Source organism: Cyclopterus lumpus, chromosome 20, assembly GCF_009769545.1.
Source record: "Cyclopterus lumpus isolate fCycLum1 chromosome 20, fCycLum1.pri, whole genome shotgun sequence".
Lineage (NCBI taxonomy): Eukaryota > Metazoa > Chordata > Actinopteri > Perciformes > Cyclopteridae > Cyclopterus > Cyclopterus lumpus.
The window spans coordinates 4,684,318-4,710,418 of NC_046985.1; the positions used below are offsets into that span (position 1 = coordinate 4,684,318).

A 26,101-nucleotide genomic window follows, 5' to 3' on the forward strand; every position below is an offset into this window, starting at 1 on the left:
GTAAGTAAGGTAAATAGTATAGAACGATATTTTATATTCTTAATGTATTTATTTTGTATTGCTTTTTTGTGTTGCTTTCTCTTTGTATTCTTTTTTTGTTAAGCTCCAAGCTGCTGTAACGTTGACATTTTCAGCTGGGATGCATCAAATACTAGCTAACCTATATTTATATATAACTTCATAATATTTGTATATTTTAATTTTGATCAGGCAGAAATAAGTAACCTAGCTAACTAACGCGAAACAGTCAAGCGTATTACACCCTGTAGGACAAATAACAGAACAATGTAAATTAAATAAGTGATAATTGTAATATTTGTGTCGTACATTTTTTTTTATTAATCTGATTTAAATAAATGTCCAGTTTGGGACGATCGGTTGACGCAAGACGCAACCGGTAGTAATTCAACATGACGTCATATTGTAGTCCATTCGACCTCAGATGCCGGAGAATCCATTTGCAGTTTGTTAGCTAAGCTGCCGAAAGTTGTGTAACAAGGAAAACAAAAGGACACCGCTCCCGGGAGGACTCGTTCTTGTGCTTTATCCAGAGGGTACAACCCTCTCCTACTCCCCCCAACCCAGCTCCTAATATTGAATTATCATTCGGCAAACATGTTTTCATTGTCAACGTCGTTTCAGCCTCAGCAGGTAAGCTAAGCCGCCACTGTATAGCAGATGTTCAATTATGCTAGCTAACGAGTTTTTTTTAATGTTGTCAACTGTAACGTTACGTGTTTTAGTTAGAAAGTCGGCGTTTTACGGTAAATGAAGTTGTGGGAGTTGTTATAGCAACAGTGAGCTCTGTCTGCCTCTGTGTGTGTGTAGCATGCCTTCTCTTATGGTCAATGACAACCCGGCTAATGTTAGCATTAACAAGTCAACGGCAGATATCTTCGCGAGCAGACCGTGCTGACGTCACGTTGTCATAGTGAGCCATTTTACAGCTGCGAGCCCCCGAGAAGCTTTTGCACGTGCGGGGGGGGGGTCATTTCTACTTGATCTGACACGTTTGGGAAGAGCGAGGTTTTAAGGAAATTGGAGGCTGTTAAAAAATATATTTAAAACAAATTCAGGTTACGTAACTCGTCACAGGTCTGACGTATGTGCGCCACACTGCGAAGAGCAGTTATGAGTTGAGATGACACTGGTATAACTGCCCTGGCTGGAGGATTCACTTGACACACTTTTAAAAAAAACATAAACTTTGTAACAAATACAAATGTTAAGTACATACAGTAACAGAAATATCACAATATGGTGTTGAAACCGTCCCTCATCCTCTTCTGTTCATCTGCCAGATGATAGTGCCCCTCAGCCAGCTCATCAACGCCCTCCACGCTCTGAAGAACTCTGCCACGGCTTCGGTCCAGGCCCTGCACAAAGACTTCCTTCCAGAGCACAGTTCGTATCTCAATGAGGTGAGACGGACACCACGGATACGGGACATGATCTCACGGGGTACAACAAGTGTTCAAATGTTTCTGACCTGCTGAACAAGCATCCTGTTTCTCGCTGGTTACATTGGACAACGTACAGTAAACAATAACACAGGATTTTGTCTGACCTTTCGGGAAGCTTACATGTTGATTTAACAAATCCCTCATGAGTGAATCATTATTATTGTTATCTTTATTCATACAAGAATCCTGTAAAAAGGAGGGGACGATTCATGTCGGTCTTTACTCTCAAACACACAGTAAACACCATAAAGAATTGTTCACACAAGCTAAGAAAGTTATGCCACATTGTCTATATCATGTTAAAACAAATTACTTTGCACATGATCCCAGTGTACTTAAGCCGGTCTAACCTGTGCAAAATATATCTGTCAATAACAATACATCTCTGTAAAAGGGAGGAGGATGTCTTAGAAAGTTTTTAAAGCTCTTAAAAAGCCGTTCACATGCAATCATTGTCTCGGAAAGGTGTAGATAACTACCACTTTTGCGGCCCTCTCTTCTCAGCCCTGTGTGAGTCTGAGGGATCTGGGCCTGTCAGACATCCGGGTGAGTCAGCTGGATGAGTTGGTCCGTAGGTTGTTGCCGGTACCAGGACCAGAAGAACCTCCCGCCGCGTCCTCGATATGGAGGTCGAGTCACGTTTCTGCCAACAGCTTCTTTCACAACAAGCACGGTGAGCAACTCAGGTTTCCCAGCTTTTTATTATTTTTTTTTCTCTCAGATAATGGAAAAAAGCTGTCAAAATGTGTTCCCATAGAGAACTAATTTGACACATTTGTGAATATATGTGATTGAAACAAACCTTTTTGTTTGTCTGGCAGGGTTTTCACAGAGAAGGTCAGGAGTTTTCGGCTCCCGCATCTTCCACACACAATACCACAGTCCTCTAAGAGAAGCTTGCTCAGAGCTGCAGTTCTTGCCTGGTAAGAAACTGACTCTGCCGTGCTTAAATTATCCATGTGTATTAAATGCTCGACGTTTTAGTGTAATGTTTTATCGGCTGTCACATGTGTCTCCTGTCAGTATGGGTCCAGAGTCGGGGTTTCAAGACGCTGCAATCAAAGACCAGACGAAGAGAGTCTGGTTATGACGGTCCGGTGGAGTCCGAGGCCTACACGCCATTCTTCATGAAGGTCAGCGATACCATCATTAAAACTATTGTCTACTGAAAGCCACTCTGTGATACTAAAATAATTAGGGATTGTAAAGGGGCTGCGTTTTGACCAACCGACTCTTGCTTCCCCCTCACAGGGATTTCTTCAGAAGGAAAAGGTACCAGAAGCACAATCACTGGACCAACTGACGAAACAAAAGAACGTTCCCGTTAACCAGCAGGAATCTTTCAAGACGGGTTTCACCGAGGGGTTCATGAGGTCTCAGGCCTTCACTCAGAGAACACAAGGCATGTGGCTCGCTCACTTATCAGGCACTGCAGTTATTGATTAGGAAGAAAAGGAACCTTATATAATGAAAGGATTCCCTGGTGGTCAGTGTAACAGCTGCACCAGGTTTTCTTGGGGTGGCAGTGCTGAGTCAAAACACAGGGAGGTCCTATGATTGACATAAATAACTAATATGTGTCTGTGCTCTTGTTTTACAGACTCGCTCAGGAGAACCAGGTTGATCCTGGTGGTCCTTCTACTTATTGGTATTTATGGCTTGTCAAGAAGCCCGTTTCTCTCGGGTAAAGGCTCCTTTTCTGATGCTGGTTTGTTTCAGTTTCTATTCTCTCCAATGCTTACAAATCAACTCACGACCCCACATGCACAACGCAAATAGATCAAAGTGTGTCAGAGCCAATTTTCAGCTTAAATATTTGAGAGTTTTTTTTTAATGTAATACCGTACAGTAGCTGATCAGATGTGTCTCTCCTGCGGTGTGCATGTAGAGTGTGACTGATTATTCTGCTGCATATCACTGTGTATTAATACTTTAATATCTATATCAACTGTGTATGTTTTACATTACATTTGGATCTCTGTGTGCCACAGTAAGACTGTTGTAACAGTTAGAAATGGACGTTTTTTTCTGCCGTTATCGTACTAAACCAGTTGTCTTTGGGGGGATTTCAGTGAGGTTCCGCACCACATCTGGTCTTGACTCGGCGGTCGACCCCGTCCAGGTGAAGAATGTGACATTTGACAATGTCAAAGGCGTGGAGGAGGCCAAAAATGAATTGCAAGAAGTTGTCGACTTTCTCAAGAACCCCCAGAAATATACGGTTCTGGGTGGAAAGCTGCCGAAAGGTATTTTATGTTTTCTCTCATTTCGGCAGTTTTTTTTGTTGTCCAGGAAATGAACACACACATGTGGCAATTGTCCTTGACCTCTAGGTGTTGACATGCTGTTATTTAATATGAACGTGTTCCCTCTGTTATCCTCTCAGGGATCCTCCTCGTTGGTCCACCGGGCACAGGAAAGACTCTGTTAGCGAGGGCCGTGGCCGGAGAGGCCGACGTGCCTTTCTACTACGCCTCCGGGTCAGAGTTCGACGAGATGTTTGTGGGCGTCGGCGCGAGTCGAATCAGGAACCTCTTCAGTAAGTTTGCAGAGTGCGACAAAAATGCGAGCGACCGGTTTGAGGGTGAATCCAAACCACGACAATCTCTCTCCTCTTCTTCTCTGGTGGTTTGCAGAAGAGGCCAAAGCCAACGCTCCCTGTGTCATCTTCATTGATGAGTTGGACAGCGTCGGTGGGAAAAGAGTCGAGTCTCCAATGCATCCCTATTCCAGACAAACCATCAACCAGCTGCTGGCTGAAATGGACGGGTCAGTTGTCTGCCTTTTTTTTAAAAAACATAACATATGTTGTGGTCAAGAACTTTCACTTCTTACACTCAATATTTTGGTATTTGACAGGTTTAAACCAAATGAAGGCGTCATCGTTGTTGGCGCTACAAACTTTGCAGAGGCGTTGGATAGGTATGTTTACATTACACATAATTGTACCTCTGTTTTAATGAACTAGTTTGAAATAAGGTCGATCCATACAGCATGTAGATACGGTTCATGTCTACAAAACTGTTCCAGTTTTTTTTTTTTTTGCTTCCCACTCTGTGACCTTTTACCCTCTGACGGATACACGGGCTGTTTTCATCCTAGTTTCTGTTACACTGTCTAACTGGAATCATTAACCACTGACCGGTTTTATATCAACGACACTCGGTCAACTTTAAAGTTTTACAATCGTGTTTACACATTTTCATGGGAAGTGAATTAAAATGTGCTGGGCAGCAGTACCGTTTCTCAATCTCAATTCAAACCCTAGATTTAATGTCAGTATCTGTCTTCATACTCCTTTTAAAACTCATCATATTTGATTTAAAATAATAAAATTGACGTCATGTAATTTAGTAGATATAAAGTTTATGTGTTGTGAATCTTAATTAACACTACTTTGCTCCTCCTGTCCAGCGCTCTGGTGAGGCCAGGAAGGTTTGACATGCAGGTGACCGTCCCTCGCCCCGATGTGAAAGGACGCACTGAAATTCTCCACTTGTACCTCTCCAAGATCAAAATGGACCCTGGTACGTCTCGGACATTGAACATTAGCTTTTTAAAAATGAATTAAACCCGTTTTAAAGCAATCGGAGCTTAAAACCTGTGAGAGAACCGTTGTTTGCCGTTTGTGTTAAGAGGCAGCATTGTCTCCTGAACACTAGTCTCCTTTTATAAAGAAGGCTTTTCCTCTTGTGTTTCCCTTTCACAGCCGTGGATGCGTCGATTATTGCCCGGGGCACAGTGGGCTTCACCGGGGCCGAACTGGAGAACCTGGTCAACCAGGCCGCCCTGAAGGCCGCCATGGACGAGAAAGACATGGTCTCAATGAGTGACCTGGAGTTCGCTAAAGACAAGATCATCATGGGTGAGTACACGCCGGGTTTAGAGCCGCTCTGCGCCCCTCACGTCCCGCGACTCTGATTCTCTTGACAAAAGACGTCAAGTCAGCGGGAGATGATTGTTTTAAAATCCCTTTTCTTATTTTTGTCCTCGTCACACCAGGCCCCGAGAGGAGAAGTGTCGAAATCGACAAGAAGAATAAGACCATCACAGCCTACCACGAGTCGGGCCATGCTATTGTCGCCTTTTACACCAAAGATGCAATGCCCATCAATAAGGCCACGATCATGCCCAGAGGCCCAACTCTCGGCCATGTGAGCTCTTTGTTATTTCTCCTTACCGGTAACGTTTGAGTCTTTTAAAAAAAAATTCATTTATTAAAACTCAAACCTACGGGAAATCCGTCTGGTCCTTGTCTCCGTCCTCTAGGTGTCCATGCTCCCCGAGAACGACCGCTGGAGTGAGACGAGAGCCCAGCTGCTGGCTCAGATGGATGTCAGTATGGGCGGGCGAGTCGCGGAGGAGCTCATCTTCGGAGACGAATACATCACCACTGGTGCGTGAATACAATAATTTTTTTGGGTGTGAGCCCTGTTTTTTATTTATTTTGCTGGTATGAAAACAAAAAGACTTTTTTCACAATTTTGATGACAGAAATGTCTGATAATCGTCTTGTAAATCTCCTCCTGCTCTTGTGCATTTTAGGAGCCTCCAGTGACTTCGATGGAGCAACCAAAATAGCAAAAATGATGGTGACCAGATTCGGCATGAGTGACAAGGTAACATTTAAATTTAGGGAACGCTTTGATCGTTTCTCTGACATAGAAGAGCTGTTCTCAGGGCTTTATTGCTGCGGGGCTTGGCCTTTTCAAGTGTTTGCACAAAGCCACTTGTACAACTTGGACACTGATGTATTGTTAAGTTGGAATAAAAACCTGCAGTCCTCTAACATTAGTGTAACCAATAATTACACCTCAGACAAAGAAAAGTCTGGACTCCCGGGGGGAAAAGAAATCCTCACAGCGTGTAATGATCAGTAACTACAAGTGACTCATGCTTGAGAAGGTCTGTTGTTCAAGCCAAAGGGTGTAATTGGTGTTTTGTTGCAGCTTGGTGTGATGACCTACGGCGACGTGACCAAGCAGAGCCCCGAGACGCAAGCTGTCATCGAGCAGGAAATCAGGGCTTTGCTGAATGTGAGTGTTTTTTTTTTTTTCTTTTTCCAAATGTACTTTTAATTTAATTTGCCGGTATTAACCTCCGTTCGTACTCACCGATCTTCCTCTCCCACCCAGGACTCCTATGAACGTGCCCGACACCTCCTGAAGACTTACAGCAAGGAGCACAAGAAGCTAGCGGATGCTCTGCTGACGCATGAGACTCTAGACGCCAAAGAGATCAAGCTGGTGCTGGAGGGCAAATCCCCGGAGCTCCAGATACTTCAGTAGAGGTTTTAGCCTCCTGTATCATGTATATATGACGCTGTGCGAATACGCACAGGCCTAGTATTTCATTTGTTTGTATCCCTCATTATTATTATTATTATTAATGTGAAGATGACACTGAAATGATGAAGTTTCACCCCCTTAGAAACATTTTTATTTTATTAGAATCTGTCTCGCATTTCCTGTAGAGAAGACTTTTTGGTTTCACAGCGCTTTTAAAAGCACTAGGTGTCATGAGATGGACATAAATATTCTACTGAAGGATGTTCGAGGGGCTCGTTGTCCCTTTTTTAGTCTCCACACAAATGGATTCTGTAGTAGTTGTATGCATCAGTCATATTTGGTCTCATAACAAGGTTCTCAGGCAAAATGCATTTGACAAAGATCATGGTGAATCAAGATGAGATGAATGATTTCATGTGTGACTCGTTTAAGATGTGCACAGACTGGCGAACACCTCGGACCTTAAAGTACCTCAATCTAGAATGTCTAGAGTCGGCTGTAGCAGGTGCAGGTGATGCCGCGGTTCACATTTGAGTTTCTTTTCTCCAGTCGCATCTATTTTGATTGTTCATATTTATTTAAGTGCCCAAAGGTGTGTTCTCCTTTTTTTGAAATTAGCGATAGGCCCTTAATGCCCTATTTTATGAGGGGAAATGTATATTTATATATATATGCACAATGTATGCGTGTAAAAGGATTGGCTTTGTGCTTCGGTTTGTTCCTTTCGAAGGTCTTGGAGCTCAAATAAAGGTTACCTTTACTCACGGATGTGTTCAGTACATGACTCAAGTGGAACTTAAGCTTGCATGCATTTATATTAGCGACTTGAGATCCCACTACAGTGGCCTATGGAGCTTATATGGCTAATGTTTTTATTTATACATCCAGTTGGGAAACATTAGCATTCATTTGGAGACAAATGAGTCACCCTATTTTTGCTCTTTTGGTCCTTCTCAGTGAAATATCTGGCTCTTAATCTGCTAAATGCTCCACTATTCTCACCAGCTGTAATTGTGACTGTTGTTACTCTGCTGATGGGTGCTGTGCAGAATTCAGGGTCTTTTTCCACTGAAAACATCTGGCTGGAAATATAGTTGATGAGCAGCAGTGAGAGTGAATTAAAATAGAACCGTAACTGCTCAGCGGGTCTTTCACTCAGTTGTCATTTTGGTAACAGCCCTCGATAATATATGTACCTGTTGGGGTTTTATGCTAAAACAGTTTAAATACTTTGTTTTTTTTAAATAATCTATAATGACAAGCAGACAGGATTTAATATTTTTGTAAAATGTCAAAAAAAACAACCTTTAAACCAGTACTTAAATGAAGCACCTTTAGTAGTAGCCTCATCTTCATGGTATGAGGCTTTGAACACCTGGGTTTAGAGATTTTAATTGTTTGGGGGGGGGGGGATTTGAATTCACCGGACACCCGTCAAGGTGGAGCAACTCCTCAAGATGATCAGGATATTTCAGTTTTTTTCTTGTTAATTAATTAGCAAATGAATCCAGTTTTTTTTCTTCTTTGTTGTTGTGGAATATCGAGTGAAGATTGATGAGAGAAAAACATGTATTTTAGCATGAGGTTGCAACAAATGTGAAAAAGTGGAGGGGTTAGAATATTTTATTAAATCACTATGATATAAATTGTACCAGCTGTAACATTAAGACTACTGTCAAGAGACTTTGATTCATAAGCATGAATTTATCTGATTTGTTGTTATTAATATGTCATTAAGAGTGTCTTTGTTTAGGCATGCGTTTGAATTAATGAGGTCTGATCCACCGTAATGTTTCTATGTTGAAGAACTAAGTAAACATTTTACTCCTTTCAGAGATAATGTGACCACAGATGTCCACTTTGAGGACTTTGTAATCTGCCAGTGAAAAGCAGACTTGTCTTTATTTTTCTTTTGTCCACTTCTGCCTTTGAATGATCTTAAGTTACCAATTAGTGCGTTTAGTTCCAGATGAAGCCAACGGAGACCCAACAAGGCCGAGCATTGTGTCCTCTGGTGCCTTCTCATGGTGTTTAAAAAGGGTGGAGAGGTGCAGCAGCTCTTCTTCTGGCTGAAGACAGCAACCGGGACTGAACACTAAGCTTCACGATGGAGAGGCTGGATCTTTTACTTTGGCTTTTAGAATAAAGCAAGTCCCCGGAGCGACTTCACTACTACCTCAAAGGAACGATGGAGGACGAAGAGGACGACATCGCTGTTATCGGGATTGGATGCAACTTCCCTGGAGGTATGGCGCAAGCATTTAAAATGTATCTGAGTCAATGGTTTTTTTTTTAATCAGTCGTCTTAAGGTGAATTATAGGTGTTGTGGTCTGTTTTATTTTAGGTGAGGGGTTGGACAACTTCTGGAGGGTATTGTTGGAGGGAAAGAACTGTGCTGCAGATATTCCAGCAGAGAGATTTGACACCACTTTTTGGTACGATGCCGATGATAGCAAGCCCGGAAAGACACAGACAACCAAAGCAGCTCTTATAGAGGGGTAAGCATCGTCTTTTTAAGATTAATTGTTAATCCTTATATTGACATTAGTTTTAATTGTGATGGATCTGCTTCTTTTTTTTTTTTTTCAGTTTTAATGAGTTCGATCACAAGTTTTTTGGCATTACTGAAGCAGAGGCCGAATTCATGGACCCTCAGCAGAAACTCCTTCTGCAGTGTACATACAGGGCATTGGAAGATGCGGGAGTGGCTATGGAAAGCATCAGTGGAAGCAGAACCGGAGTTTACATAGGTGACCACTATCAATCTATATCATACGTTCCACACTAGAACCGCCAGGGGTCGGGTTCTACCTGAAACCGTCAACCGGTAAAATGGACCCGCCGTTAGAATGCATTGATTCTCAAGGTACAAGGTTCAATTATTTATTGCTGTGGTTATCTTCCCCTTTTTGCTACTTAGAACAACAGTCACAATAAACCCCGGACACATCGCTCAGTCCTGACTTGTATGCCTCCTTCGTATGCTAAATACCATACTTAGGAAAGGTCACACACACATTATTGAAACAAAGTCCAAAGGTTTAAATCGGAAAACATAGGTGGGTAAATCGTACCTGTTGGCGGTTCTAGTGGTAAAACGAGCACAATGTCATAATACATCAAATTATGATGTACTCTGCTTTTATAATAATGTTGCAGGTCTAATGAACAGGGATTACGAGATACTCCGAAGCAACAGCCCTACAACGATAACCCACTACAATGGCACTGGGACGGCCATGAGTGTGGCTGCCAATAGGCTGTCTTTCTCCTTCAACCTCACGGGCCCTTCTCTTGCTATTGACAGCGCCTGTTCTTCATCTTTGGTGGCTCTACATTTAGCCTGCCAGGCTATAAAGCAAGGTATTTAGTTCCCTTTCCCCCTACAAATGCCTAGCCCGAAGGCAAGACAGTCAACATTTAAATGTTCCATATTTAATTTCACTTTCTTTTTTCAACTAGGAGATTGTGAGATGGCTCTTTGTGGAGGTGTCAGTTGTATCATAGAGCCAAGAGTGTTTGTAGCTCTGAGCAAGGCCAAGATGATCTCACCTGAAGGGACCAGCAAACCGTTCTCCAGTAGAGCAGATGGCTATGGAAGAGGAGAGGGCTGCGGGGTCGTTCTCCTGAAGCCCTTGAAAGATGTGAGCAACTATTTTTTACATGCCATTAATAAACTGCAAACAGTGGAGATACTGGATCGCCTGCTGATAGTGTGACTTTCTCTCCAAAGGCGATGAAAGACTGCAACAAAGTATGGGGCATCGTCAGCAAAACAGCGGTCAACCAAGATGGTCACTCAGTCACTCCGATCACCAAACCCTCCATGACTCAACAACAGGAGCTGTTGCAGAGACTCTACTCAGAGTCCGACGTTGCAAACGTCCAGTACATAGAGGCACATGGGACCGGAACTCCAGTTGGCGATCCAACGGAGGCAGGAAGCATTTCAAACGCCATCGCTAAAGCCAGACCTCCAGGTTCAGAGGCACTCCGGATCGGCTCTGTGAAGGGCAACATTGGACACACAGAATCTGCTGCTGGAGTGGCCGGACTCATTAAGGTACTCTTAATGATGAAGCACGAGACCATCGTTCCCTCTGTTTTCTATTCAGAAGACAATGCCAGTGTAGATGTAAAAGCGTTGAGTATAAGTATTCCTGTTAAAGCAGAAAGATGGGAGACCGAGGGGTCCTTAGGAAAGGTAGCTGGGATCAACAGCTTTGGGTTTGGAGGCACAAATGCACATGTGATTATAAGAGAGTACAGAAAGACCACCCACTCAGAAAGACCACCCACTCAGATTCCAAAAAGCTGTCCAAAACTCTTTGTAATATCTGCGGCCTGTGAGGAATCGTTACACCTGTCCATCGCTGACACCCGCCAGAGGCTTTGCCGAAATCAATCAGTTGATTTACAGGCATTGTCATACACTTCAGCATGCGGAAGGAGTCATTCCAGACACAGATATAGGAAGGCCTTCCCAACATCTTCCCTGTCAGATTTAGAGCAACGGCTAACATCTGCAGTGAAAACAAATGTTGAGTCAATAAGGTCCGACATCCAGGTGGTCTTTGTGTTTTGTGGAAACGGGGTTGCTTATAGGGGTATGTGCAAGCAGCTCCTGAGAGATGTTCCCATTTTCAGAGACAAGGTCAGAGCAGTTGAAAATCTTTTTCAAAGTCATAAAAGCATCAGCATTAGCCGATGGCTCGCTGGTGAATACGATAATGATGTTCTCGGCAAGCCGGATGTTGTCCAGCCTCTTCTCTTTGCGATTCAGGTTGGCATTGCCGCTCTCCTGAAACACTGGGGAGTCAAACCTGACGCCGTGCTCGGGCACTCCGTTGGTGAGGTCGCCGCCGCCCACTGTTCTGGACTCTTGTCTCTCGAGGATGCTGTGAAAGTGGTGCACCACCGCAGTACTCTTCAGAGTGAGGTCACAGGGGGAAAAATGCTTGTTGTTGGGAATGTGGCCGTTGAAAATGTATTACAAATCCTTCCAGAGTTTTCTGGGAACATTTGTGTTGCAGCATTCAACAGCCCCCAGTCCTGCACGCTGTCAGGGAATGCAGATGCTATAGACATCCTTCATCAGAGGCTGAAGAAGTCCACGGAAAGAAATCTCTTCCTCCATGAGTTGGATGTGACAGCAGCATACCATAGCCATATGATGGATCCTATATTAGATGACCTTGAGAAAAGTATTGAGCCCTTGAATGCCAACAACAAAGAATGCAAACTGTTTTCAACAGTGACTGGTTACCGTTGTTCAGATGGCGACTTTGTTACAGGCAGCTACTGGGCAAGGAACATTCGGGAGCCAGTCCTATTTGAGCGTGCACTGCGTGCTGCCACCAAAGACAAGCGATCAATGGTCTTTGTGGAGATTGGACCTCGTAGGGCTCTCCAAAGAAACATACATGAATCTTTGGGGAAAGATGCCATAGTTCTTTCCTCTGTCCAGCCAGAGAAAGATTACAAAACAATGTTGTCTACCGTGGGAAAACTTTTTGAACTGGGCATCAGTGTGGACTGGCATCAGCTCCACAAGGGTTGTGAGACATTGCCCACAGCTCTTCCAGTCTATCAGTTTGTCAACACAAAGAAAGAATTGAATTTTGAAGCTTTGAGAAAAGGTGGTGACTCGTCTACATTCTCCCCCTTTACGCTTTTGTCTCAAACGAAGCAGGATAACAAAGAGTACATGTGCAACCTCTCATTGGAGACTGCCCCATATCTTTGGGAGCATAAAAACAATGGCGTTTCCATTGTTCCAGGCGCGTTCTATGTTGAGCTAGCTTATGCCGCAGTGATGGCCAGTTTAAGGCCCAAGAAACCGGTGTCTCAGCTCCAGCTCAGTGTAAGATTTGAGAGTCTGTTTGCACTCAGCTCAAACTGCCATCAGTTGAAAGTAAAACTTGAGCATGCAGAGAATGGAGCTTCATTCAAAATACAGTCTACTGTTGCAACACATGCCTCCGGCACATACAGGTGTGCAGATGGCCAACCGCTGTTAGAAGAACCAATCGTTTGTCTGGACATGATCTCCCAACGGTGCACATTGGTTATGAAGAGAAAAGAGATTTATTCAATTCTTTCTCTCGCAGGATTTGAATACGGATCTGTCTTCAAACAGCTTAATGATGTGCGTTTTGGAGATGAATTTAAGGAAGCCGTGACAGCAATTCAGGTTCCTGGTCAACTTCTACAACACCTTCATGAGTTTTTCATTCACCCTGTGTTATTGGACTATTTCCTGCAAATGACAGCTGTGGTTGCTATCGGTCGGCTAACTGCAAAGCAGGGATTCCCCTCAGCTATCGGTAGTGTAACCATTTCAGGACCACTGCAAGAAGAAATGGTCATGTACTTACGAGCCACTGAAGAGACTCCAGACTTCCTGGATGTATGTGGTAGCTTTGCCACCCCAGAGGGTCATGTGCTGGTAGAACTTAAGGGGGTGAGGATCTCATTTTTGGGCAATTGCTCAAGTGCTCTTGGGTCGTGGTTCTTCAACAATGAAATAACTGCAATTCCTGACATACGAGACTTGCAAAATTGCAAAATAAAAGCAATAGTTTTTGAAGACAAACTTGGCATAGCTAAAGGGCTCAAGCCATACATTCACCCAGAGTCAGCACTCGTGGAGAGCAGAGAGCATTGGATGGCAGACCAAATTCGAAATGTAGTGTTCGGCTCACTTACCACCAACGTTGATATAGAAAATGTTCTCTTCATCTGGGGTGTAGAGGACCTCAGTCGCTCGTCATCCGAGAAGATGCTTGACTGCTTGGTGAATTGCTGCGAGCTGTTTCGCCAGATTGTTTTAGCCTTGAAGGAGAGCAAACGCTCTTGCACTGTCCGTGTCATTACTTATCGATCCACAGAAACGATGGTCGACCACGTCAGTCCTGGCTTTGTGCTGTCTGGTATGACACGGGCTTGTGCAGCAGAGATGACGGGTCTCTCTTTTCAACTGATTGACCTTGCTTCTGTGACCAGTGAAGACATTGAAACGCTGGTTTGTGTGATAAACACATGCAAAGAACAAGAGGTTGTGATCAGCGAAGGCCAAGCATTGACAACGAGAATAGCACGGACGCCCATGAGGGGCAGGACTTTATGTGAAGGTGATAAGCACTATATGAGCGACTTTGTTCTACAGACAGCTGATCCATACAGAATGACTCGCTTGTCTGCCATCCCCTACGACACAAATGCAAATCCTATCCAAGAGAAGTCAGTTGAGGTTCAGCTCACCAATGTGTGCGTGCAATCATCCGATTTCTTTCCCGTCACCACATCGCATTTGAAGTTTGGAAAGACGATGTATTGGAACAAGCACACGTCACACAATCACAAGCTTCTCGCTTTGGATTTTAGCGGCATTGTCACAGCTGTCGGGAAGGACGTTCACAATCTAAGAGTGGGAGATCAGATTGCTTCATGCTATCCAGTCGTTGCCACTGCGAAGGTTGTGATTCCCGAAACGGTGTGCTACAGCACAAAGAGACTCCCGTTTCTGAAAGAGACGCCTTGCGTGTCTTACTTCGTACTCGCATGGGAGATCCTGCAGAAAATGCTGTTTTGTGTAAAACACCAACACAGGAAGCTGATCATCATCTCCTCCAACTCAGCCTCAACCCTGATAAAAGTTTTGGCTCTGACGGCAAACAGGTCCGGCTGGAACGTTTCCTCATTGTCACATTTCAGAGGAGAATCTCTGCATTTTGATCAGAGTCATGCTTTCGTGTTTCTGCCCCCGTTCGATCACTCTTGGCAAGGGATGCATGACAGCTGTAGTCATAACAGACACATTATATTTGTGAGTAGCGATCACATCTCACCCTCATTCTCAGCAAACATGTTTGCACCGAAGAGTGAACACATCCATGTTCATAAACTTGACGTGGCTAATGTTCTCCAGAGAGCCAGTCTGCAAATGCAGAAAAAGGATATCTCTGATTGGCTATCGTCGTTAGGCTTTGATACAGTATCTCTACCTTTGAAAAGAGAGACTTTTCAATTATCTAGCATAAAAGAGCCCGAGAACAATGCAGATGCTGAGTCCTACTTCACGACAAAGACGGTGCAGCAAGTTGTTCTAGATCATGGAGAACCTGACTGTCAAATGTCAGATATCCCTTTGCTGACGGGGTCTGGACAACTCTTTAAACAAAGTTGTGTTTATATTGTCACTGGAGGGCTCTCTGGTTTGGGATTTGAGACAGTGAAGTTCATTGCCTATAACGGGGGAGGTTGTATTGCAACGCTGTCTAGAAGTAATCTGACTGATGACTTCCAGTTTGAGATGGAACTCCTCCAGAGAAGATATGGAGTTACAATCATGAATGTCAAATGTGACGTTTCTGTGTCGATGCAGGTCGTAGACGCGATCTCAAAGATCGAACAAAGGTTCTCCTCTTGTCCGATCAAAGGAGTGTTTCACAGTGCTGCAGTTTTACACGACGCGTTGATCGAAAACCTCGACGAGTCCCTCCTCCGAAAGGTGCTGCAGCCGAAAGTGAGTGGGGCTCTAAACCTTCACTGTGCAACACTTTCCAACAAACTGGATTTCTTTGTGTGCTACTCCTCCATCTCTTCCTTCATTGGCAATGCCTCACAATGTAACTACGCGGCAGCAAATTCTTTCCTCGACACATTCTGCCATTACAGGAGAAACCTCGGTCTCGCTGGACAGTCCATCAACTGGGGTCCTTTGAACCTCGGCCTCTTGTTGAACAAAGACCATTTCCAAAAGTTCCTGGAGGCCAAAGGGATGATGACAATGGACGTGTGTGACATCCAAGAGGCACTTGAAAAGTGTCTTCTCATGAACAGACCACAACAAGTCATATGCAAGTTCAACTTCAAAAATCTTCACATTCACGTTCTTTCACAAAACGCGTCTCTCAGAGAGCGTCTGTCAGCGCTCGTGGAAATGGAGCTAAAGGTTGAACTGAGTAATGAACCCGTGGTGCAGCATTCGTCTTCCGCGTACGAAAGTGTGAGAACAATTGTCAGCGACATCAGCAGCGTTAGCGTAGATGAGCTGGATGACGACTTATCTCTGTGTGCACTGGGTATTGACTCGATGTTGGCCATGACACTGCAGAATAAGATTTTCCAAGAGACGGGCGTAAATGTACCTTTGGTTAAAATATTGGACCCCAACAGCACACTGGCCACTTTGGCAGCTCTTGTAAAGAACAATGGATAATTTCAATGCACTGCATCAAATAATACTTTGGAACTAGGGTTTTGGGAATTGAAAATGCTTGAGACTGCACTCACTGCTGTGGTTTTGTTCTCAGTCAGATTGGTTGGAATTATTTACAGTAGGCTTCTTCATACAAACCTATTACAATATTTTATAGTTAGTAAGTATGTGTCATAGTGTTTTTTTCCACTGGCATCTTGGCTTGGTTACAATTGTTTAAAATAACACTGTACTAATTTATATTGTAATGTTTATATATTTATGTTCCTGTGGAAGATCTGTTCAATAAATCAAAACTTTGAGATTGGAATAAAACAAAAGACTGGTGTTGTTTATTTGGAACATATTTATCATCCGTGAACACTGAAGCAAAGCTGATCTTTGGAAGTGTGAACGAACAAAATAGGCCTTCATGATTCAATTTGGAAATGTACTTTGCCAGTTTATGAAATTGCAATGAAGTAATCTGCATGAAAGAGTATTTGTTAATTACCAAAATCCAACCTCACCAAGTGCATGTATAAATTGGCAGCTTGTTTTATTGTCATCAAAAGGTAACAAATAAAAGCAATACAAATATTAGTGTCACATTTGTTTTACTTCTTTAATGTCCAAAAATTGCATAGATTAGTGGTAGTCATAATTTCTAGAGTGATGGAAGGAATTGCTTAATGGTGATTTTCCGAAAAACAGTGCGAGTTACATAATAAATTAATGTATTTGTTTCCTTTTATTTGCATGTTTGTCTTTGTGGTGGCAATGTTCTTATCTGCATGTTATAAATTAGTGGTTCAATCAGCAAAAGACTCTCACACTCTCACACAGTTGATAATCAGAATCAATGAGATATCAGTCATAACAACTGTCCGTGACCTGTGAGAGTTTAATATAGAGTGAACATAAAACAAGATGAAAGTAAGTTGATAAAAAGTGCTGTTGATAAAAGTGCTGTGACAGATTACAAAAATGACACACAAGCTTAATGATTGATGAAAGAAAACAATAAAAATGTACTTACATGACCATTCATACTTCAATTGACGTTTTTTCAGATAAATTAAATTAAAATCATCACTTATCAACCATAATTATGTATTGTAATGCCGACAGTTTCATGTTTACATCATGAATATACCACGAAACAGAATCAGTAAAACTGATACAAAACATCTATTTAAAATAATGGTGTATTGTTATAACAATGTAATAACATTTCAAACTACCAAAATGAACAAAAACAATAACCACAGCCAAAAATTTACAAAACAATATAGGCAAAATACAGAATGACCATGTGGCATGAACACAATAATGCTGTTGTATTGCATTGGGTATCATAAGCCTTCTAATGATTCCAATAAAATGTAGTCCAGTTTTACGTTTTTCTACATTTCTGTATCTGCTTGTTATTTTTCATTTTTACAATCTGGTAGAAACAACACCCACGCCTTCAACAGGAAGAGACTCTTGGTTATCACCTTCACCGTCACCTTTTTCACTCAGTACAGCTACTATCGTTAATAGAGTAGCATTGGGATCCAACAGTTTCACCAAAGGCACATTCACACCTCGTTCCTGAAAGATAAGATTCTGCAGAGTCATGGCCTGCATGGAGTCAATGCCTAAGGATAAAAGAGGTGAGTCATCTTTCAGCTCACTTTTATCCATGCCGATGGTCTCACAAAGCAGAGAGACGACATACTCTTTAGGTGAGACGGATTCAGATTGTTTAGTTTCAGAGTCTTTCTCTTTGGATTTTTGGAACGCCTCATCTACCAACGCGGACAAGCGCATGGTCAAGGCTTCATTTTGAGATAGGATGTTGTACCTGATGTTTCTGAAGTGAAACCGGCAAACAGCCTGTTGGGGCCGATTGAGCAGAAGACATTGCTCCAGACTTTTATGAATCTCAGCCACATCCAACACCATCATCCCCTTTGCCTCCAGAAAGCGCTGGAAATGTTCCTTGTTCAAGAGGAGACCGAGGTTCAGAGCTCCCCAGTTGATAGACTGTCCCGTCAGTCCGAGTTTGCGGCGGTACTGACAGAACATGTCGAGGAATGTGTTGGCTGCTGCATAGTTTGTCTGTGATGCATTTCCTAGAAAAGCTGAGATCGAAGAGTAACACACAAAGTAATCCAGTTGACAGCGCTGTGTTGCATTGTGCAAATTCAGTGCACCGTTTACTTTGGGTTTGAAAACCTTCTCGTAAAGGGATCTGTCAAGGGTCTCAATCAGGCCATCGTGGAGGACAACTGCACTGTGAAACACTCCCCTGATTGGACAACCAGGAAATTTCTGGCCGATGCCGCCGATAGTCTTGTGCACACTCTCGGACACGGAGATGTCACACTCCATGGCAGTGATATAGTTTCCACACTGCGTCTCCACATTGTTTATCTCTTGCTGCACATCTAGGGTGGGTTTGCTCCTGGAGAGTATGACGACGTACTCGCCCCCTCTTTGAGAGATGAACTTCACAGTCTCGAAGCCCAGACCAGAAAGACCACCTGCCACTATGTACACCGCTCTCTTTCGGAAAAGCTTCTTTTTTGTTGGCAACAATGGAATGTGAGATAGTGTATGGCTGACGTCTTCTTCCAGATCCACAACAGCCAGCTCCTTGGAGTTGAAGTATGACGGTTGTGTCTCCGAATTCAGACTCTCAATGCTTTCACATTTCATATTCTGAAAGGGAAAGCTTTGAAGAGCAAATTTCCTGCTCAAGTTTAGGGACTTCAACCAGTGATAAATGTGTGGCCTATGTGCCCTCAGGGACCCTTTTTGCAAAATGACTGGCATCTGAATTGTCTGCACGTGAACACTTTCCTTTACACTTTGGAACGCATCCTGAGCAAGCAAACACTGCATCTGAGATTCACAGATGAAGAGAACATGTTGGATACCTGGGAAGTGACACATTTTTGCAATCAGAGATTCATCAAACGGAGGCAGGATGACAAACACATCCATTTGACTAACATCTACAAAAGAGCCATTGCACTGTGTGCCAACAATCACATTCCAACCGGACTTGTGAGAAGTGTGTGCCAAGACTTTCATCAGAGCAGAATCAGGCACAGAAGATATGAGTCCTAGATTATGTTTGGCTCTGGGCAACGCTCTATGCAGGATCTCCCATGCTAACACAAAGTAGGAAACACAGGGTGTTTTTTGAAGGAATGGGAACCGCTTTGTGCTGTAGCACACGTCTTCTGGAACTCTTACCTTGCTGGTTGCCGCCACAGGGTAACAAGAAGCAATGTGGTCGCCCACTTTCAATTTCCTGACATCTTTCCCAACTGCTGTAATAGTGCCACTGAAATCAAGAGCCAGTAGCTTGTGTTTCTGTGATGAGTGTTTGTTCCAGTATAGCGTTTGTCCAAATTTCAGATGTGAAGCACTGACAGGAAAGTAATCAGACGAATGAACACATATCTTAGTGGGCTGAATTTCAACTGATGTACCCCTTATTGGCTGAGCCTCCTCCTCTAAGAGAATGGCACTCAGTTGAGTCATCTTATGTGCTTCCGCTGTCTGAAGGATGCAGGGCTCAGACGTCAGAGAGGTAAAACTGCCCTCTGAACTGTCAATTATCTCAGGTGGAGTACGGACAATGGAGGGTTTCAGAATCAGCCCATCTTTTACCACCAACTCTGGGTACTTGTTGCAAGGATGCGATGTTAGGACCTCAGCCAGTGCTGCAATGTCCTTAGCAGAGATAGTGCTTATATCAATCAGCTGAAATTTAAGATCTGGTATCTCCGCAGCAAATGATCTCGTCATGCCAGCAAGAGCAAAACCTGGACTTATGTGGTCTACTGTGATGTCAGAGGAACAGTAGGTGACTGCTCTGATGGACTTTGGGAAGCAAATTCGCTTTAGCTCAAGGACTATTTGGCGGAATGTCTCACAGCAGCTCGCAAAATTCTGCAGGACAACCTCGGCTGCCAGTGAGGTGAGGTCTTCTTTGCCCCACAGAAACAATACCTCATCAAAGTTTTTCTCAATATCCATTATATTGAGATTTGCCAAAAGAGATGGAAACCCATGTGTCAAGATATCTTTTGCATGTGTGGAGGCAACATATCTAGACCCCGAGTCCAAGTATTGCTGCAGGCCTTTAGAGATCCCTATGTTATCACAGAAGACCAAGGCCTTAGGAGGAGCAGATGTGACGCCTTCAGGGATAACACTAAAGGCGTTATGGTAGAAATACTCCTCAACCACATGAGAGCGACTGCCAAGGTACTTGATTATCACATGCTTTACCTCAACCAGCACTCTTCCTTCTTTATCTGCAAAGCAGCCACAAATCTCAAAGTGATCAAGACCAACGTCAGTTGCTCTCAGATAGACAATCATCTCATCTTGCAAGGGTTCAAACACTGTCAAACTTCCTATTTTGGCAGGAAATCCTGGTCTACCTGCAAAAATGTGCTCTACTGTAACTGGGAGAAGCTGCATGAGAAAATCCAGCACAACAGGATGAATGCAGTAGTCATGTAACTGAGACTGCAGTTCTTTCGGAACTGCGACATTTGTAAAAGCCTCCTTGAGATCTTCTCCATAGTGCACATCCCCCTTATTCTTAAAGACATCTCCATACTGAAAGCCTCCTTGAGATAGATACCCGTAGAACTCATTAGAGCTCACTACAGATTTGCATCTTTTGTAGATGGAGCTTAGTGAAATGCACTGCTCCTCAATCAGCCTCTCTTTCTTTGAAACCACTGTGCCCGACGCATACATTGCAGATGGCGAGAGTACCATGAACTTAGTTTCCTTCTCCGTTTGTTCTAGTTGCACCTTCATTTCAGGTGAATTCTGGGTTAAAACAAATGGACTGTGAAAACTGACACTGACCTGCAGTGAGCTGAGTGGTACTTTTGGTTTGGCACTGGCCATGAATGCGGCTAAACCCAACTCAGCATAGAAAGCACCAGGGATGATGGGTATGCCGTTGTGCTTGTGCTCTCTCAGGTAGAAAGAAGAGTCAGACAGCAGATCACAGCTGAAGACGTTGCTTTCACTTCCTGTCTGACACAGCACTGGATGATTACTTGCCGTGTTTTTCTGTGCTGCTCCAATGATAACATCTCTGTCGGAGCAGTCAAACTGGTATTTCGGAATAGGAAGTGGCACTGTCTCATATCCTTTGTAGAAGGTGTTCCAATTTAAGTGCACACCCAGTTCAAACAGCTTCGGCACAACAGACTTTATTGTTTCGTGATCTTTCTCTGGCTGCACTGAGGCTAGAACAGCTGTTTCATTACCCAGAGTTTCCATGATGTTTCTCTGTAGCGCCCTTCTTGGCCCTATCTCCACAAACACCGTATTCTTCTTTCCTTTGGTTGCTGACCTTATTGCTTGCTCAAAAACTACTGGCTCACGAATGTTTCTAGCCCAGTATTCCCCGGTGCAGAAATCTCCCTGTTGGACTTCCTTGCCTGTCACTGTTGAGAACAACTCTGTGTCGAGATCATTCACCTGTAAGGAGCCGATTGTCTCCTCAATTTCTGGCAGAATAGGGTCCATCATGTGGCTGTGGTAAGCAGCAATGACATCCAGTACACGAAGGAACAGATTCTCACTGTTGGCTGAGGTGCTTAGCTCCTTATAAAGGCTCTCAATTGCATCTGCATCACCTGCGAGGGTGCAGGACTGTGAGCTGTTGAATGCAGCAAGGCAAACTCTACCAGAATAACCAGGGAGAAGAGCAGTCACCTCTGATACAGCCATGTTGCTGATCACAAGCATCTTCCCCCCGGTGACTTTGCTCTGGAGGACGCTGCGGAAATAGATGACCTTTAACGCATCATCAAGAGACAGGAGGCCAGAACAGTGAGCGGCTGCGACCTCGCCAACCGAGTGTCCAAGTATTGCATCCGGCTTGACGCCCCAGTGTCTGAGTAATGTGGTAATGCCAACTTGGATGGCAAAGAGGAGTGGTTGGACAACATGTGGGTTGTTGAAGTCACGACCCTCAAACTCACTCTCAAGTGTGTCCAAGATGTCCAGTGTACTCAGTCTTTGGAAACGTTGTGCAATCTCTTTGATCTTACCTCTGAATACAGGCTCGTGCTTTAGTAGTTGTTTGCACATGCCATGGTAAGTGACGCCATTTCCGCAAAAGACAAACACTAACCTCGGGTCTGAGTAGGACGGGCGAATATTTTTGCCGAAGGCGACACTTAGCTTCTCTTTAAGATCGACAACAGATGAAACAACGATGGCCTTTCTGTATTTATGCTTTAGATGGCTTCTCCTACAAGCTGATGTGTACAAAAGAGAATCTAGATCAACGTTGCTATCAGCTTCCAGCTGTTTGATGGTGTCTTCCATCATCAGAGTAAGAGATTTTGGTGAATTTGCTGACATGACAAAATAGTTCTCCTGTTTCCCAGCATTCTTTTGCTCAATGCGTGACCGTTTGTGCTGTTTGACAATGGCGTGTGCATTCGTACCCCCAAATCCAAAGTTGTTAACTCCTGCAATTCTTGCACTGGAGGCTACCCACCTTTCGGCTTCCTTCGGAACTTTAATATTCAGGGCTTTGGCATCTACACTGGCAGACTCCTCAGCGTAGAAAACTGAGGGAACGATGGTCTCGTGCTTCATCATTAAGAGTACCTTAATGAGTCCGGCCACTCCGGCAGCAGATTCTGTGTGTCCAATGTTGCTCTTCACAGAACCGATCCGGAGTGCCTCTGAACCTGGAGGTCTGGCTTTAGCGATGGCGTTTGAAATGCTTCCTGCCTCCGTTGGATCTCCAACTGGAGTTCCGGTCCCATGTGCCTCTATGTACTGGACATTTGCAAGGTCGGACTCTGAGTACATTCTGCGCAGGAGTTCCTCTTGTTGTGTCATGGAGGGTTTGGTGATCGGAGTGACTGAGTGTCCATCTTGGTTGACCGCTGTTTTGCTGATGATGCCCCAGATATTGTCATGGTCTTGTATAGCCTGTAAAGCAACAACCAGACTGAGTGAGTTTAACATGTTATACAATGAAAATTAGGCAAGTTTCCATCCACTAGTTTAAGCAAATACATTTGGCAAGTTTTAATTGTTCTTTCGTGTCAGCTTTTGTTGACCATGTGTCAAAGAGGCAAAAACAAGCTATTCATTGACATTGCTCTATTATCTGAGAGGGTTGCTTGTGTAGTAAAAAAGCCCTTCTCTGCATATTCTGACCTTTTTCAGCGGCTTGAGGAGGACGACCCCGCAGCCCTCTCCTCTTCCATAACCATCTGCTCTGTTGGAGAACGGTTTGCTGGTCCCCTCTGGTGAGATCATCTTGGCCTTGCTGAGAGCTACAAACACTCTTGGCTCTATGATACAGTTGACTCCACCACAAACAGCCATCTCACAATCCCCTGATAAAATAAAGCACATTATCAAATATCTTTGTAATTAAAACCAGCGTGCTGTGGCGTGGCTTCCCATCAGAGTTACCCAACAGGAAGGTCTCATTGACTTTAGTTCGGCGCACTGCACAGACCTTGTCTAATGGCCTGACAGGCGAGATGAAGAGCCACGAGAGACGACGAGCAGGCGCAGTCTATGGACAGCGACGGCCCAGTGAAGTTGAAGATGTAGGAGACTCTGTTTGCAGCGATACTCATGGCAAGACCTGTGCCGGTCCAGTGGTTGATCACACTTGGGTGCACGTGTGCAGCATTTGTCTCATAATCTCTGTTCATCAGCCCTGTAATAAAAAACAACATAAATACCGGTCAAAGTGCACGTATGAATTAAGAGAGTAGTTGAATCCGATGGAAATATTACACAAAACAATGATTTAAAAAAAGCCGGTTGCTTGCAACATGTACCAAAAAACACTCCCGTCCTGGTCCCACTGGCCTTCTCCATAGGAATGCCAGCATTCTCCAACGCCCTGTAGACACACTGGAGGAGCTGTTTCTGCTGAGGGTCCATTTGTTCCACTTCACTGTCACTGATGCCGAAGAACTTGTGGTCAAATTCATTGAACCTGAAAACATTCATATAAATAGATAGAAAGTTATTGCCTGAAACTGACGTTTAACTCCAAAGGCAATGTGACAGGATTTCTGCACACCGCTTGGATTTTTGGATAGTCTCAAATCACTTCTATCACAAGTTACAGTGTCTTTCTATACATTTTTGTACTGTAATATTGTACTTAAAAAAAAAAAAAACTATTTAGTGATCATGCCTTAGTTTTAAAGACAATATTTTAAAGATGGAAGCACATTGAGCTCTGATCTTATTATATTTAAAGAAAATAGACACACCTGTATTCATGTACTCTAAAGAATCAAACAAATAGACATACGATTTGATACAAACAATAATAAATATAATTGACTCAATATACACACTTATTGTATTATTATCTAAATAGGTTACATAATAAAGTTCAAGGAGCATACCCGTCAATGAGAGCAGCCTTGGCCGTGCGGGATTTACCCGCTTTGTTGTCGTCGGGGTCATACCAGCTGGCGATGTCAAATCTCTCTTTGGGAATCGGCACGGAACAGTTTCTTCCATCCAACAGAACTTTCCAGAAATTCTCAAGCCCTTCTCCTATTTAGAAATATATATATATATTAAAAAAAAATTGACTTAAATTGAATAAAATATATATTTTAGAATATAATATAAAGACATATTTTACCAACCCCGATTGAACATGCCAAGTGAAAACATTCAGAGTTGATCTAATAATGTTGAAATTATCTAATTTTGTCTTTACATTTTCTATGACTACGACAGATATCTTAACATACATCGCGGGAGAGGAATACATATTTAAATGGAACATTTTTCTAATAAAAATAACAGAAAAAAAAAACTCCAAAAGAAAAGAAACCAACAAACTAAGATCCCAAATTCAAATTGCTTACCCCCTGGAAAATTACATCCGATGCCGACTACAGCGATGGCGTCTTCGGCTTCCTCCATTCTGACATCACTGAGAAAGAAAATCAAAAATCTTTACTGCGGTCGCCGTCTCTCTTTCTACCGGGCAACGCCGCGTCCAGAAGGAAAATGTGCTTCATTCATTAAAACCGTGCCATTAGTCCAGCTGCGTCATGCACCGGTGCATCCTTACATCCATTTGGTTCGCCTTTTCCCTCAGTGATGGTATCACCACTGCCGCCTGATTCTTATAGCCAGCTTCTTTTCTTTATTAAACATTAATGATTGATTGTGTGCGTGGCCATGGAGACGAAGGACTCCGGTGCACACGTTTATGGTCTCGCAAATGATTAGATGGCGTTTAATGAGAGAATCATTATGTTATCCGACGACGGGGTGACTCTGGGTTTTGTTTCACAGAAGTTTATCTTAGCTATACCTTAACTAAAGAAAATCAAACAACCAGTCGAGGATATTGTAAGTGTAAGCCTCATTTGAACGCACTAAATAAGTGTAAACAATGTTATTATTACTCCAATGCATAATGCAGCCGACACGTAACTTACCTCCTGTTTGCTTTATGTCGGGGTGAGATACGTTGAATTCAAGGTTGATGTTGAAAGATGCACTCTGATGAACTCTGGGAAATATGGAGGCTAATGACGCGCCATCATCTTCAGATGATTTATGGCATCCAATAGACCCTATGCTTCTTTTCACATTATGTCGACAATTTATGACATGAATAACAACGTATGCAGGGTAACCTTTGGACACATTATGCCACTAATAATTATATTCTCATGGGACCTGACAAAGACCACTTATGAGCATGTACTACACATGAGAGAAATGATTAGAATGTTTGATATGCTTTCATTTCTATCGTGTTTTCTTTGAACTAAGTCAAATCAGAACAAGATCACGTCTTTGGTTTCATAGTTTGATGAAGTTTCAAAGCAGCTCCAAAACAGACACCAGGTCAGTTTCCCTGATGGTCATCAGCTAGCTTTGTAAACTCACAGGCCAGTCAGGGACACATTGAGCCGTTATCTCCGTTTTATGGCCTCCATCGATCCACCACAGTCACACAGAGACCATGAGGTGGTATTAAAGTCATTAACTCAGATTGTCTTTATTACTTTACGGAGAAATTAGTTATTGAGGGCATTTATGTAACACCCTATCGACTAATATGAACAATAACATCACGTGTTCGTTG

General features: G+C 43.3%; 3 protein-coding genes across 5 annotated transcripts; 2 read left to right on the top strand and 1 right to left on the bottom strand.

Annotated features, from left to right (window-relative positions):
• The first annotated feature begins 409 nt into the window (after nucleotides 1-409).
• Nucleotides 410-7,016, top strand: LOC117749391 (ATP-dependent zinc metalloprotease YME1L1-like). 2 transcript variants are annotated; one of them, XM_034559885.1, is made up of 18 exons: nucleotides 410-651; nucleotides 1,302-1,421; nucleotides 1,968-2,136; nucleotides 2,285-2,386; nucleotides 2,487-2,596; nucleotides 2,715-2,865; nucleotides 3,064-3,171; nucleotides 3,536-3,709; nucleotides 3,850-4,002; nucleotides 4,100-4,232; nucleotides 4,323-4,385; nucleotides 4,878-4,990; nucleotides 5,173-5,328; nucleotides 5,466-5,617; nucleotides 5,733-5,859; nucleotides 6,009-6,082; nucleotides 6,413-6,499; nucleotides 6,599-7,016. In XM_034559885.1, exons 1-18 carry the CDS (start codon nucleotides 616-618, stop codon nucleotides 6,749-6,751), a joined length of 2,181 nt encoding a protein of 726 aa, XP_034415776.1. In that variant the 5' UTR covers nucleotides 410-615; the 3' UTR covers nucleotides 6,752-7,016. The 2 variants fall into 2 exon arrangements, with proteins under 2 accessions (XP_034415776.1, XP_034415777.1); XM_034559886.1 differs by having other exon boundaries at nucleotides 3,064-3,147.
• Nucleotides 7,017-8,207: 1,191 nt separating this feature from the next.
• On the top strand, nucleotides 8,208-16,091 carry pks1 (polyketide synthase 1). 2 transcript variants are annotated; one of them, XM_034560780.1, is made up of 6 exons: nucleotides 8,208-8,997; nucleotides 9,097-9,250; nucleotides 9,342-9,502; nucleotides 9,912-10,115; nucleotides 10,215-10,396; nucleotides 10,486-16,091. In XM_034560780.1, the coding sequence occupies exons 1-6, from the start codon at nucleotides 8,940-8,942 to the stop codon at nucleotides 15,973-15,975; spliced, it is 6,249 nt and encodes a 2,082-aa protein (XP_034416671.1). In that variant the 5' UTR covers nucleotides 8,208-8,939; the 3' UTR covers nucleotides 15,976-16,091. The 2 variants fall into 2 exon arrangements, with proteins under 2 accessions (XP_034416671.1, XP_034416672.1); XM_034560781.1 differs by lacking the exons at nucleotides 8,208-8,997; nucleotides 9,097-9,250 and having other exon boundaries at nucleotides 9,414-9,618.
• Nucleotides 16,092-17,394: 1,303 nt separating this feature from the next.
• On the bottom strand, nucleotides 17,395-24,921 carry LOC117749894 (phthiocerol synthesis polyketide synthase type I PpsD-like). The gene is made up of 6 exons (XM_034560713.1): nucleotides 24,864-24,921; nucleotides 24,390-24,543; nucleotides 23,808-23,968; nucleotides 23,477-23,683; nucleotides 23,170-23,351; nucleotides 17,395-22,938 (listed from the first exon to the last, which is right to left on the bottom strand). The coding sequence occupies exons 1-6, from the start codon at nucleotides 24,919-24,921 to the stop codon at nucleotides 17,395-17,397; spliced, it is 6,306 nt and encodes a 2,101-aa protein (XP_034416604.1).
• Between the last annotated feature and the right edge of the window lie 1,180 nt (nucleotides 24,922-26,101).

Coding starts and splice junctions, on each gene's coding strand:
- LOC117749391 (XM_034559885.1), top strand. CDS start 616: ATGTTTTCATTGTCAACGTCGTTTCAGCCTCAGCAG. Junction 3,710..3,849: donor GGGTGGAAAGCTGCCGAAAG/GTATTTTATGTT, acceptor TTATCCTCTCAG/GGATCCTCCTCGTTGGTCCA. Junction 5,618..5,732: donor GAGGCCCAACTCTCGGCCAT/GTGAGCTCTTTG, acceptor TCCGTCCTCTAG/GTGTCCATGCTCCCCGAGAA.
- pks1 (XM_034560780.1), top strand. CDS start 8,940: ATGGAGGACGAAGAGGACGACATCGCTGTTATCGGGATTGGATGCAAC. Junction 9,251..9,341: donor AAAGCAGCTCTTATAGAGGG/GTAAGCATCGTC, acceptor TTTTTTTTTCAG/TTTTAATGAGTTCGATCACA. Junction 10,397..10,485: donor TCCTGAAGCCCTTGAAAGAT/GTGAGCAACTAT, acceptor TTCTCTCCAAAG/GCGATGAAAGACTGCAACAA.
- LOC117749894 (XM_034560713.1), bottom strand. CDS start 24,921: ATGGAGGAAGCCGAAGACGCCATCGCTGTAGTCGGCATCGGATGTAAT. Junction 24,544..24,863: donor CGGATGTAATTTTCCAGGGG/GTAAGCAATTTG, acceptor ATTTCTAAATAG/GAGAAGGGCTTGAGAATTTC. Junction 23,969..24,389: donor AAGGCTGCTCTCATTGACGG/GTATGCTCCTTG, acceptor GAATGTTTTCAG/GTTCAATGAATTTGACCACA.